The sequence below is a fragment of the Lytechinus pictus genome, chromosome 3 (genome assembly GCF_037042905.1).
Source record: "Lytechinus pictus isolate F3 Inbred chromosome 3, Lp3.0, whole genome shotgun sequence".
NCBI classification, from domain to species: Eukaryota; Metazoa; Echinodermata; class Echinoidea; order Temnopleuroida; family Toxopneustidae; genus Lytechinus; species Lytechinus pictus.
In genome coordinates this window covers 67,697,389-67,711,526 of record NC_087247.1, presented here as the reverse complement: position 1 = coordinate 67,711,526, position 14,138 = coordinate 67,697,389, and the positions used below count along the sequence as shown (strand labels likewise).

Genomic DNA, 14,138 nt, shown 5'->3' with positions numbered 1-14,138 from the left:
GGACCGTTGCCGGGATTGGCTTAGATTAGGTGTGACTTCTAACCCTTGTCTTTGTTTGCCATTCTTCAGACAATTCCCAACTCTGTGCAGTTGGTTGTTTTGTCGCGCGAGCCGTTTGCGGCAGCTTCTCGAGACATCTTTTCACGCTGGATTGTTGAAACGATCAAGTCAGTTGGTGATGATGTTCTCCTTCTGACACTAGGCCGAGGGCCCATGATACTATAGTATCATTCTTCTTGGGCTCTTTCTATGGAATCGTCGTATACGACATCTTGAGGACCGCATTTTTGACGCTCTTCTATTCCTTCACTTCCTTGCTCTTAAGGACTTTACTTCGCATGAGGCCTTATTTGCCTCCTCTGTCCTTAAGGCAGCGGCCTTCGTGTCTTCATCTCCCTATTTTTTACGCACTTCTTAGTCTAGACATGCCTCCCTTCACGTTGAATCCGTGTTGGTCTAGCAAATCAAATGAGTATATCCCAGTTATTGATAGTAAATTATGAAAATACTTACCATGATATTCTTATGTACGAGATAACTGGATATACTCATTTGAACCCCCCCACCGACCCCTCGCCTTGCATGGCAACATGTCCTGCGTTCAGGCTCATAAGAGGAAATGGACGCCTATTTGCGTGATGATCTTGGGATAGTGCGTGCGTAGGGAGATGCTGCGCGCGCGCAGGAAAAACTGTGTACTTGTATTCGGCGTGCAAGTTAATCGTAATGAACTAGCAAATCAAATGAGTATATCCAGTTATCTCGTAAATAAGAAAATCATGGTAAGTATTTTCATATTTTGTGTCAGTTTTTATTTTGCAGTCATATTTTGTTTCTCATTTTCAACAGAACAGCATAAAAAATCCAAAGAAATACAATTAAAATAAAGAAGGGAAGTATAATACACATGAAACAACTTGGATGAGACCCCAGGATTGGTTTGTAGCACCTCATAGTGTTTAAATTGTTATATTTTTTTAATCCTAAAGAATATTGAGATGCAATATTTTTAAAAGATTATTGTTAACTTGCTAATTCCTATTTCTGTTTAAATTGTATTTTGACAAGTCTTCTGCAATTGCTACTGTGCAAGTGGTGTTATTCATCATCAGTACAATGAAGCAATCCAAAACTGTTATACCCATTTAAAACAAGATGAAACAGGACAAGGAAAAAGGAGAAAGTTTTCTTCTTTCCTGTTTACCCTGAGATGAGATTCAATTTCAGACCTGGTTTCTTTATTGACTTCTTGGGGAATGAACACATGTGCCAAGTCACATCTACTCCTTATGAACTCTTCCCTATTTGCTCAAGTTTCACCAAAGTGCGTCTGCTCCTGTTTAATCAGTCCATCTGCACCTTGTTTCCAATGTTCCCTTGCTCCTCGATCATGAAAGCAGCCGAGAAACAGCCAGAAGCACTCTCCTGTGATTGAATATCACTTCTATGATATACAGCCTTGCTTGGGAGTGAGGTGGGGAGGGTATGGAGGCCAAGCAAGATGGCCAAATCATATGCGGGTGCACATCTGATTATTTTAGACAAATTTTAAGGGTAAAGTTGAAGTGAATTGATGGTATTATGTTTGCGATGGGATTATAGAGGGACAGCAACCCTTGTAGTAAATGGCTAATTTTTTCATTGTCTCTTTAATTCAAATATTTTTTTATATAATGATGTTTGTAATACCTTTTATCACAGAAATTCAAGTTTGGTTTCATACATTGATATTGTGTCAAAATGTATCACAATAAAGTTAGATTGGGGTGTGTCATGGTCTTAGAAGTTCTCTTGTCTTTCAAATGAGGGTTGTGGGTGCGAATCCTAGCAGTGGTGTGTTTTCTTTCCGCAAGAAATTATCCACACTGTGTGCTGTTCTTCATCCAGGTGATGTGAATGAGTACCTGGTAGAATCAGTTCCTTGATTGCAAAGAGCTGATAAATTGGTCACTCAAGCTAATGTTTATGCTTTGTCTACTCTGGCAAAAAGTGTACAATCCAGCTAGTAGTAGTATATTATTGTTATTATAAGACACATGAATTTCATATGTATGTGCACACTGTAGGTGATTGCGGGAGGCATTATATATTTAGAGATCTTCATCCTTCCTAATTTCATTCTTGCGATAATTTCCATTTGCCGGATCAACCTCAAACTTTTTTTCTCAGGCAATAGGTGGTTTCAAACCGGATCATAAGAATCCCCGTTAAATTACGAGAACTTTTTTTAGGCTAAAAAATACCCATTAATTATTCCTGCATTCACACTGCCCCGAAACATACCCTTCGGGATAAGTTCCTGAAGTTACGAGCATGCGCAGTATGGTCTGATAAGCAGGCAAGGCGCGAGATTCAAAATCACTAGCTCAGCAGCCACCCACGGCGCCCGCGCCCAACTACACGCTGGCTAAAAGTTCCAGTCAATTGCTTTCACATTGTCAAAATACCTGCGACCTTGGAAAAATCCCAGCGTAAGTTCTCGTAATTTTGACAAGTACCTACTATTTAGTGGGTATTTTCTTTTGGGGAGATTACACGTAATTTGCTTTCACATTGCCAATATTACCAGGTATTTTCTGATCGGGGTAAATTTCCTGATCAGAAAATACCTGGAACTGACGAACTTCGAGGCGGTCTGAAACCACCTAATGTTCACTTGTACAACTGTTAATTTTTAATCGTGTTCTAAATTAACTTTATTTTAAATTATCTCTTTTTTCCATTTTATTACAGATAAGTTTCTTCACCTTCTTATCAGCATTATGTGTGGTTCTTCATCTTGTAGCAACGGCCCTGTCAGGTCTAAGCTGTGCAGAGCTTCAACTATTAACAGGATGTACAAAGCATCCTGGTACCTTAGTCTGTTACTGCTGTACCTCATCACTTCCATGTACCCCCACCGAAAACGCAATCTCGGTAGAGGGTGTCAAAGATTGTTCCATTATCTCATCTACAATACGACTTGTGATGTTCGTCATCTGTGTCGCAAATATAGTAGCATGTCTCATCTGTATAGCAGCTACTATTGTTGGATGTGCGTATATTGTCAAGAGGCATTCTAATAGAAGGGTAAGATAAGCTTGTCTGGTTGAGCTGTATGAAATTATTTTACTTTATCCCTTGAGTAGGCTGATTTATAATTGTCTTTATGATCCCGATCGGGGGGGGGGGGGGGCACTTCCATTGACGAGTGGATACCAGGTGTGACCAAAGAAACGTGTGAAGAGGATCTCTTTTTCAAGATTGGACACGTTTTATACGTAATGTAATAAGGGTGTCAAAAAAAATGTATGATGATGGACAAATTTGCGAGGGTATAAAAAAGACAAATGCTTTATAAGGTATGTACTTTTTGCCCCAACACTCCGTGTTTAGAGTTTGATTTGAGTGAGGTGTGAGAGTTTGGGCAGTCCTAAACCAAATTTAAGTATAGGTAAAGCCGACATCCTTGATCACGTCAGTGACATAATAATTAAAATATCACTGTACTTGTTTAGGGGGTCAATTCAGGGAATATTTGTCAAGGGTACCGTTTTGTTTCTGATACTTGTTAAGGATAGGGTTTCACATGCCACTACTTGTTAAGGGGTGTATTTTCAGAATATGGAAAATACTTGTTAAGAGTGCTTTTCGAAACCCTGTGGTCACGCCTGGTAGCCACTCATCAATGGAAGTAGCCCCCCCCCCTGGGTTTATGCCCGGGGGGGGGGGGGGGGGGCACTCCGTATATAATGCATAGTGGGTATGTGCCGCGGAGGGGACCCCCGTTTTTACACTCAAATTTCCGTTTCAAGGCATAGCATTTTTGTCTTATTGAGAAAAAGAACAAAGAAAGCCGCTCCAAAGCATAGAATTTTCTTCTTATCGAGAAAAAAGAAAAAAGAAATCCGCTCCAAAGCTTCGCATATTTTCCGTTACGCTCTTCCGGCCGCGTTGATCTGCTGCAATGAGCCGCAATTTTGGTAAAAAGCGGCCGCAGAGCGCTGTCCGACCATCGCCTCTGCGCTAGCGCACCCGGCGGCCGTGCTGCCAGGCAAGCTGCATGTACGTTCCATAGGGATGCATACGCACTCACACGCAGGCGACCCGTTCCAAGGACCCCCGTTTTCACAAACATTTGTAGTTCCGAAGCCCATTCCGAGGACCCTCCTCTTTACAATAAGCCCGCTCCAAGGCCCCCGTTTTTTGTCTCACCCGCGGCACAGACCTACTCCTTTTTTTGGTCGAGTACCCCCCCCCCCCCCGGGGGTTTATGATACACACCTTCACACATTTGATATAATAATGTGAAGAAAAAAATCATAAGAATAGTCTGTCTGTTCCCATTTTCTCTCTCCTGCTGCAATCTTTGTTCATTGTTTTTGTGTTTTTTTTTTCATCTCTGTCTTTGCCTCTCTTTTCATTTATTCATTATGCATATCTTATACTAGTAGTCTTATTTGTAAGTTATTAATATCATATATCATTAAATCAAGATGCTACCTAGTTATCTTGACATCCTTTGATCTCCATTAAAGGTCACCCCGAAACCATTTGTTCATAAAGAGGAAAAACAAAACAAGTATGAATGTTAAAATTTCTTCAAAAGTGATTATTGAAATAAGTGAGGGAAGTTTGACTTTAAAAAAGACCCAACATTGTGATATGCTTAAACTGATCAGTTTGCAAATGAGAGAATTGATGATCCACGTTCATTTCTTCTTCTGTATTTTGTAACATTAAATTCAAATGTTTCAAATTGTTCCCCCAATAATGCAATTTGTGCTTTTACTCCACATCAGTAAAGATATTTTTTAAATAAATAATCCTGGTTAGATTATATCCTTTTTCATCTGAAAACTCTGTGAATTAATATAATTGCATATCCATAGGGGAAATTAACACAAGTACTTACTTTTATATAAAAGGCAAAGAAACTTCTCTCACGTTCCTGTTGTGAATGTGATTAGGCAGGAGGAATGATAATTGGTACTTACAGATTGTGCAAATATTCATGTGGATGTAATTCCGCCATTAGAAGATAATGGGCTATCATTGATATTCCCCCAGTAGTGCCATCTTTATATATATCTTTTGGTAATTTTCAACTTTTTCCAATGAATACTAATCACCATAAATTGACAATGTGCTTGAGGCACGTCTTTACTCCAGATTCTATATGCTGCTCTTTGAAATGCCTTGTAATTTGCAGCCCATTGACATTCCATTCCTTTTCTCATGTTCATCTTTTATCATATTACACCTTCATCTTTTCCTTTATCACTTCTCACCAATCATCATTCAATGACAGCAACACTCCTCTCTCATATTGCAACAGGGTTTTGACAATACCCCCATTTGAAATCGTCACAAAAGATTATTATTTTGATGTTATTGAATGCTCCTACGTATGCTTTTGAATATCCCGGACGTTTTCATGAAAGGAAGATGATTTAGTAAAATTAGGTCATTTTTGTAATCATCTCTTTCGTTCTAAGAAATATGAATATGTCCTTGAACTATGTCATGTCATGAACTTGACTTCATTGATAACTAGGTTAAGTTAATGATTCATTTAAAGTTTGCGTGATATCTTCAGTCCTTTTTTTTATTAACATGAAAATTTCTCAGTCGTGTCAGTATAATCATGCAACAGAGAGTATGCTTGCAAATAGAATTTTCAAAACATTTTATGTGGGAAAGTTTTACCATCTGCAAAAAATGTAAGTATATCACATATGAAATTTTAACAGGATAGAAATTGTGCCCCATCCCAATGAACCAATATGCACCTGATTTTCAGTAGACACCCCATATCATTCTACAAGTCCAGTGATGATATTTCAGACAAGTTAAATGTCACAAAATACTGCAGCTTACCTGGTGGGTGTTTCATAAAGCTGTTCGTAAGTTAAGAGCGACTTTAAGAACGACTGGTGATCCTTTCTTGTGGTAAATGGTATATTCATTGGCGACGGTTTAGCGCATAAGAAATGATCACCAGTCGTTCTTAAAGTCGCTCTTATCTTACGATCAGCTTTATGAAACACCCGCCTGGAAATGTACTGTAGACATCCTTGTTTCTTCCCTCTCTGTACTTGTAACTTCATCTTGTTGAAATGGCAAAAGAAATGATAATAGAAAGAATGAATACTTGTTAGTAATTAGCCAAGAGGAGCATTTTATGAAAGGACTTCTTTGATGTTTTAAGCGACAAACTTGTTTTATATAACAATATCCATAGAAACTCTGTTTCTCAGCCAATTAAATCAACTTGCCAGATAATAGTTGATAATGAAACACTTTCATGATGATAAACTGCTTTAGGCCATTTTTAGGGGATGTGGTAATGAGGATTGATACCTTATGAATAGGAACTAGAACATTAACTGAGTTTTGAACCTGGGTCCCTACATCATAATTCTCTGGCACACTGATACCCTTTTTACACACGCTAAAATTTCCTTAACCCCGTACTATAGGTGGGGCTAAATTGCCATTTAGCCCCACCTATAGTACGGGGTTAAAGATAAATTCCAGTTTTGGTAACGATCTAAAAATGACTTTTTACAGAATCTAATATAATGACCACCTAAGTGTCTGTTTGTATGAATAAAAAATATGTGCCAAAGGATTCTGGAAGAAATTGTGTGATTGCTGAGAAATAAGCAAAATAAGCGCGGATTCGGTCACTTCCGTCGGGTCTTTATTTTAGCAATAATAATACACTGTCCCACGTGTGCCTATCTGTGTTGGTGATCTTCAGTGTGAACATTTTTCAGCGTAGATTTCAAGATTTCACAAAGTTCAGTTTATGTAACTGTACCAGATCTAGATCCTCGATGATATACTGACAATTAAGCCTTGTTTTACAGACTTTCTCATGAAATCAGTGTTTACTGCAAATACTGGAATTTCTCTTTAAGCTTAGCCCACTTTCTTTTTACACAGCATTTTTGCAAAGTGGGCTAACCCCACCTTTAGTACGGGATTATTTGGCCCTGCAAAAAAGCAGGGTTATCCCAGCAATTGCGGTGCTAAGAGCGATAGTATGGGGTTAAGATCGCTAGTGTAAAACGAAAGTGGGCTAAGCGCTCCCATTTATGCCCCGCAACAGAGCCGGCCCTGTTGTCCAATCAGAGGTAAGCATAATGAATATTCATGAACAGCGAACACGGCGATGAGAAATTCCGAGTGAAGTATTTGTACTACGATCGAATGATCGACAAATGTATTTAAAGCGCGCGCGATTTTGGATATGACCTGAATGACCACTCAGTGCGCTCGTGAATATTCATGAGCTACCACTAGTCCGGGGTTAGCGAGTTTCGTGTGTGAAAAGCAAGCATTCCTTATCCGGGGTTAGCAATAACAATTTGGCATGTGTGAAAAGGAAAAAATATAGTACGGGGTTAAGGATAGTACGGGGTTAGCAATAGTCCGGGGTTAAGAAAATCCTGTGTAAAAAGGGTATGACTGAACTATAACACATCCTCTTACAATTCCAAGAAAAGAGGAAGTTCCATTCATCTGATGCATTTTTTTAAGAATTGGACTATTCAATGTTCTATCAAAGGTTAGGAGAATGAAAGGGCACCATATGTTCTATAATGACCCACTTGATCACATTTGAAGGTTGAACAAGATCCAAATCTGTTTAAACCTTGAACAAAAAAATTTGGTTTTGCTTAATCTTTTGTGTGCACTTCGGCTTGGCATCATAATATGACAATATGTCTGGAATGTACAAAGTAGCTTCTGCAAACAGAATATGGGTAGGTGAATGATGTCAATTGTAGGATAGATTTATAATACTCATGCAACCTACAATGTGACGTCACTTACCCCATGCCAAAGCTATTTCAGTATCTTTGTATAGACTTCTATTATGATGGTTCTTTGAAAAGACATTTAGGTTTATAAGAGGGTGTAGCACTTCAAAAGAAGAATGATGGTATGAATAGAATAGAGTGAAAAATGATGGATCTTCTCCTTTCTTATAGTATCCTGCTGAGATAATGAAGGGATTGATCCTAGATGAATTTGAAAGGCTTTGTTCTGCTTGATCAGTAGACCTTTATTCCATGTGCGCTAAATGATTACTAAACTGGGTAAAATTCTAATTCTTAGATGCATCTATAGGTGGTTTTAGACCGCCTCGAAGTTCGTCAGTTCCAGGTATTCTCTGATCGGGAAATTTACCCCGATCAGAAAATACCAGGTATTTTGGTAATGTGAAAGCAAACTACGCGTAATATCCCCGAAAGAAAATATGCGCTAAATAGTAGGTACTTGGCGAAATTACGATAACTTTCGTGGGGATTTTTCCAAGGTCGTGGGTATTTTGGTAATCTGAAAGCAAACTACGGGAACTTGTATCCCATCGATCACCATGATAAGTGAATTTCCGGTTCATAGCCCGCGCTGTTTGACATGCATGGATATGCGAGGCTAGCTGATGCGAGGCCTACCGAGTGAGCAAGCCAGCGCCAGTGCATGCAGCGATAAACATACGTACACTTTTCATGCGACGTGACTCGGGGTTCGACTTTGACTAGGCGGTTGATTCTTCTTCTTAAAAAGATAGTTTTAAGAATTAAGGGTGATATTTACCGGTATTCTAAATTTTCATACCAGATGACTTCGCACTGGAATGAGGAGGCCACCAAGGCCTTAATTTCAATGTGGAGAGAAATCTAGTGCAATTGCAGATGATCAAGGGAACAAATGATTTGCGCATAAAATTGAGTATAGTTTGTACGTGCTAGAGCTAGGCCGGCCACAGGTGGATTTCCCTCCCCGGCCGTCCCCCTATCGTACCGCTAAAAGCGCGCGCTTCTTCGTCTGCTACCAGACAGTACTGCGCATGCTCATAACTTCGAGAAATTTCCCCAAAGAGTGTGTTTCGGGGCGGTCTGAATGTGGGAATAATTATCTGGTATTTTTTAGCATGTAAATGTTCTCGTAATTTAACGGGGATTCTTGTGATCAAGGCGGTTTGAAACCATCTATTGAAGTACAATCACAATGGCTTTACACCAAGGTTGCCTTCATAAGGGATTTTTTAAAGTAAGGTGTATGGTATAGTTTGATGTGAGCAAGTTCAGATTGAGAGACAATAGGTGGTTTCAGACCGCCTCGAAGTTCGTCAGTTCCAGGTATTCTCTGATTGGGAAATTTACCCCGATCAGAAAATACCAGGTATTTTGGTAATGTGAAAGCAAACTACGCGTAATTTCCCCGAAAGAAAATACCCGCTAAATAGTAGGTACTTGGCGAAATTACGAGAACTTTCGCGGGGATTTTTCCAAGGTCGCAGGTATTTTGGCAATGTGAAAGCAATTTACGGGAACTTTTAGCCCATCGTGTCGTTGGGCGCGGGCGCCGTGGGTGGCTGCTGGGCTAGTGGTTTTGAATCTCGCGGCTTGCCTGGTTATTAGACCATACAGGGCATGCTCCTAACTTCAGGAATTTATCCCGAAGGGTATGTTTCGGGGCGGTGTGAATGCAGGAATAATTAATGGGTATTTTTTAGCCTAAAAATGTTCTCGTAATTTAACGGGGATTCTTGTGATCGAGGCGGTTTGAAACCGCCTAATAAGTCAATAAGTACAAGATTTGAGGAAATTGACCTCTAGAAGATCAGATTCTTCTTGGTTTATATATACATCACAAATTATTATTTTTGCATTATAAGTACATTGAAAGCTTAATGACACACAATGATTTTTATTGCTTTCAAATTTCATTATGTAAATAAATTGATTTTGTGATATCTTTTTGACATGTGAGTTAAGGACTGTACTAAGAATAGAAAATTAAGGACAGTAAGCCTTTAAAACATATGCCCTTGACCTTTTCTTTTACATCATTTACCAATATCAATGATTATAGGGCTATCATGATACATTTATCATACTTGACCTTTGCCCAAGAATTTGTTTTGGTTTTATTAATGACACCATCTTGGCACGGTATATACATTCCATTAAACATCCCTGTTCTGACATTGGGCCACCTGTTTTACTCTATTTATACTAACAAAAAGTTCAAAGTTTCAACAGATAAAACCAGAATGGAAAAGAGAAAGAAAGACAAATCAGTGTCATACATGAACACCCAAGTTCAATGACAGTTAGGAATGCGGAATGAATGGAAGATGTGGTTTCATTTCATAAATCAAAGGATTGCGGTTTATAAACCCACCATCTGATGTTGCGCAATCTTGAAACAAGGAATTTTAAGATTTTCCCTCAAAGTGAATAAAAATGCCATGTTTCACTATTTTTTTTTAAATGTCATCAATAGGCATACTTTCTTTGGTATCCAAATCCATAATGATGAATTATTAATGCAGTGAATAACACTGGTTTGAAATCCACATGCTGTGATCCTTTAATATCTAAAAATAAGAGATTAAAGTATTGATTGATTATGTTCCTCATCCAATGTAAGCTACTTTCATAGAAACTGAATCTATTGTAACATGACATGGCAGCTGTTTATTCTAATAAATGAACTACCTTTCGATAACATGGTTTTATCCTTATTCATGTGGATGTTTCATTTTGTGAATTTGTGATATGCCCAGTCCTTATCCACCTGCTGTTTTTTTTTTTAAAGATTGGTGGATTAGAACAGGAATATTGCGTTACTGCTGAACATTGAATTGTATAAATTCTGGAAGAATTTCCTTGTAGAATGATATACTGTAGACCTATCAATGTTTTTATGACATTCTTTTCTAGAGTTTGCATTCTTTACTATATGATTTTTTTGGTCTTATTTCATGAAACCAGGATATATTTGTTCTTAAGTAGAAAGAAATTCACAGAATGGTCTTGAAATGTGGCATTTATTCACTGTGGGATACATTTTTGAAATTCTTTATGATCCCAAGACATTCCTCCCACTTATGCTATTTATGAAATCAAGAATCTCAAAATATTTAGAGAGAGAGTTTTAGTTTTATTCATGGTAAAAAAAACCCCACAGACATCTTGACAAAAGGATGGATGGTCTGATATTAGGAATGCCTGATATATCATTCAAGATTGGTAAAGCAGTGAAATTAATCATCACTACATTTGATTCCATGAAATAAAACCGTGTAGAATTGAAAAGAAATGGTTTAAGTATTAACAGATTTGTTATTTTAAGAATTTTTCTTGTTTGCTGTTAACATCACACCTATAGTTTGGTTTCCACACAGGCTTGAGGAGTGATGGATAGAGATTATTGAAATGCATTATGGTTCCCAATTATTTCAATATGAAATAGCCATAAATCACTTCAATTTTTATTTATATAAAAAAAATGCCTCACTCATTTTTTCTTTTAATGCACTAGTGGGTATTCTGTTTAGATTGAGGGAATAATGTTAGCATGGAATCAATATGAATTAATGTACATAATAAATGTGCTCTATACTAGCTAGTCTGTTGTATTTTTCCCCTTTTAATATTTTATATCTCAATTGCAGTAAATTTGGATATGATTGTTCAAATTTCTTTTCAGAGAATATTTCTATTTTCAGACCATTGTATAGGACAAAGTCCCCAGTTTCATTCTTTATTTCATTTTTCTTTTCATGTTTATAATTCACAGATGGTATTACGAAGGCCTCACCACACAGGCAGTATAGCAAGAGATTCTTATATAAGTGACATAGGGGGTGTAATAGACCCTGTGTTTACCCCTCCTTTGGTACCACCACCCCCATACTCCCCACCTGAATACACAGAGATCTCAAATGATCCCATCATCATAGAAGGTCCAGATTTCTTAGATGATCTCTCAACACCCACACCGGTCCTACCTGTAGCGCCTCATGAGATGCCCCCTCCGTATTCAACAATCAACATCCTTCCTGGTACAACAATAGAATGTTCCGTTGCTCAGGAATTTCAGGTGACAAATGAAGAGGTAGGCAATCACTTTCACTTTCTTTCAATTTTCTTATTGTCACAGTTTTGGTTCCTGAATAAACTTTCAACATTCTTTTTTTTTCATGAATGGTAATTTAGCATCATAAAGGCCTGATATTTGTTCTCCCACTTAAAGGACAAGTCCACCCCAACAAAAAGTTGATTTGAATCAAAAGAGAAAAATCAAACTAGCATAACACTGAAAACTTCATCAAAATCGGATGTAAAATAAGAAAGTTATGACATTTTAAAGTTTCGCTTAAAGGGGTGGTCCAGGCCAGGTTTAATTTATATCCACTAGATAGACAAAAACCTTCTCTTTCCTATACTATATTTTTTTTAAGAAATAAGAGGCACAGTTATTTTTTATTGAATTTTCAATTTTGCCAAAATCATATTCTGGCACGAGTCTGTACGATCCCAGAATGCAATGCGCAGCTTTTTCTGTGACGTAGCATCTCCACTTTGGCTTCGCTGGCTGCTGCTACGAGCGCGAGCGAGCTAGCTAGCTAGCTAGCTATCGCTCGCACGTATGCGTATTGATCATCAGCGCCGGCTGCATACGTACGGTATTAGCTACATGTAGTTTTCGACTTGCATTGATTGTGGCCACCGTCGACCCTGTAATTCACAATTTGTTTGTTTCTCGCCGTTTATTTCATAATTTGAACAATTAATATGTCGGGTCCTGCGGGATATGCATTCCAACCAAGGTGGAATGCGGAAGAGTTGGAGAACCGTCGAAGAATAGAAGAAGAAGAGGTCGAGTGGGGAGAAATGACTGATGTCGGTGCGGGAACTGCCCGGTGATGCCGACGGCCAGAGAGAGCATTTGGTCCTCGCAAACGACTCTACTCGCGTTATATTTGTATGTTTTTATGTCAAACTTGTCAGTCCCAATAATTTTATTGTGAAGCCACTGGGCACATCTCTCTCGATCTCGGATCGGATTTGGTATAGAAAACGCACTTTTATGGTTATTTTCTCCCGGCCGAACCGAGCAGCCGTATGCCTGACACATAGGCATATTGCAGCTGTGCAGTGAGACGTCGCGCGCTGGATTGTTGCGAAACCAAAGTGGATATGGTACGTCACAGTCACGTGACCGATCTCGCTACATGTGCGCGAAATTTAATTCTTTTTGCCCCAAATAACCGTTACAAGAAATGCTCTTAAAAATCTTCAAAGTCGAGTAAGGAGATAATACTTTTTGAAATGGCTCCTGTAAATATTTACTACGGGCTAAATATTTTTTGGAGCTGGCCTGGACCACCCCTTTAATTTCACAAAACAGTTATATGCACACCCTGGCTGGTATGCAAATGAGGAGACTATGACGTCATCCACTCACTATTTCTTTTGTATTTCATTATATGAAATATGAAATATTCTAATTTTCTCCTCATTGTCAAGTGATACAAAGATTAATTTCTCCCTGAACATGTGGAATTAGCATTGTTTAATACTATATGGTTCAGTCAAGTTGGTCCTTATTGTCAAATCTATAAAACATGAAATATTGTATAATTCAAACAATAAAAAACAAAAGAAATAGTGAGTGATGGACATCATCGACTGACTCACCTAGTTATGCATATCATTGTTTTGTGAAAAATAAGCTAAACTTTAAAATGTCATAACTTTCTTATTTTACATCCGATTTTAATGAAATTTTCAGCACTATGCTAGTTTGATTTTTCTCTATTTATTCAAGTCAGCATTTTCCTGGGGTGGACTTGACCTTTAAATACTCCCCCAAGGAAGGAAAACAGTTTGTGAATTCACTTTTATATCTCACTTATGCATATCCAGGAGGGTAAAATATTATCATTGTCCGAAAGGATAATATGATGTAAATATATTTTTTCTGTTCAAGTGCATTCTTGTAAAAAAAATACTCCTGTCTCTGTAAATGGAACTGTAGACAAAAAGACACAAAGTATAAGTTTGGCCCATAACAACATTTCCAGGGCAAAGATTAAAGTGGCAAACAACTGAAGTTTAATACTTTGTGTAATTAAGGTCATTACAAAGTCATTTATTTTTCAATATTGATATTGTTGATACAGTAGCAGAAGTTATTTGCTTGTTTTTTTCAAAAACCCTCATATAGCAGATATATAGGTCAGTTTAGGTCAACAGACTTCAGCTGTATTCGTGGCTTATTGTCTATTCATAGTTATCAAGCATGTTAAGGGCTTTTATGGCCGAGTGCTTTTGCATGTAAATAAA

General features: G+C 38.0%; 1 protein-coding gene across 1 annotated transcript; it reads left to right on the top strand.

The window, feature by feature from the left end:
• The first annotated feature begins 2,739 nt into the window (after nucleotides 1-2,739).
• LOC129256784 (protein ENTREP2-like) lies at nucleotides 2,740-13,436 on the top strand. The gene is made up of 2 exons (XM_054894947.2): nucleotides 2,740-3,069; nucleotides 11,587-13,436. Exons 1-2 carry the CDS (start codon nucleotides 2,968-2,970, stop codon nucleotides 11,998-12,000), a joined length of 516 nt encoding a protein of 171 aa, XP_054750922.1. The 5' UTR covers nucleotides 2,740-2,967; the 3' UTR covers nucleotides 12,001-13,436.
• The last annotated feature ends 702 nt before the right edge of the window (nucleotides 13,437-14,138 follow it).

Excerpts from the sequence above, each read along its gene's own strand:
- LOC129256784 (XM_054894947.2), top strand. The coding sequence starts at position 2,968 with ATGTTCGTCATCTGTGTCGCAAATATAGTAGCATGTCTCATCTGTATA. Across the intron at positions 3,070-11,586 it reads AGAGGCATTCTAATAGAAGG|ATGGTATTACGAAGGCCTCA; the intron begins GTAAGATAAGCT and ends TATAATTCACAG.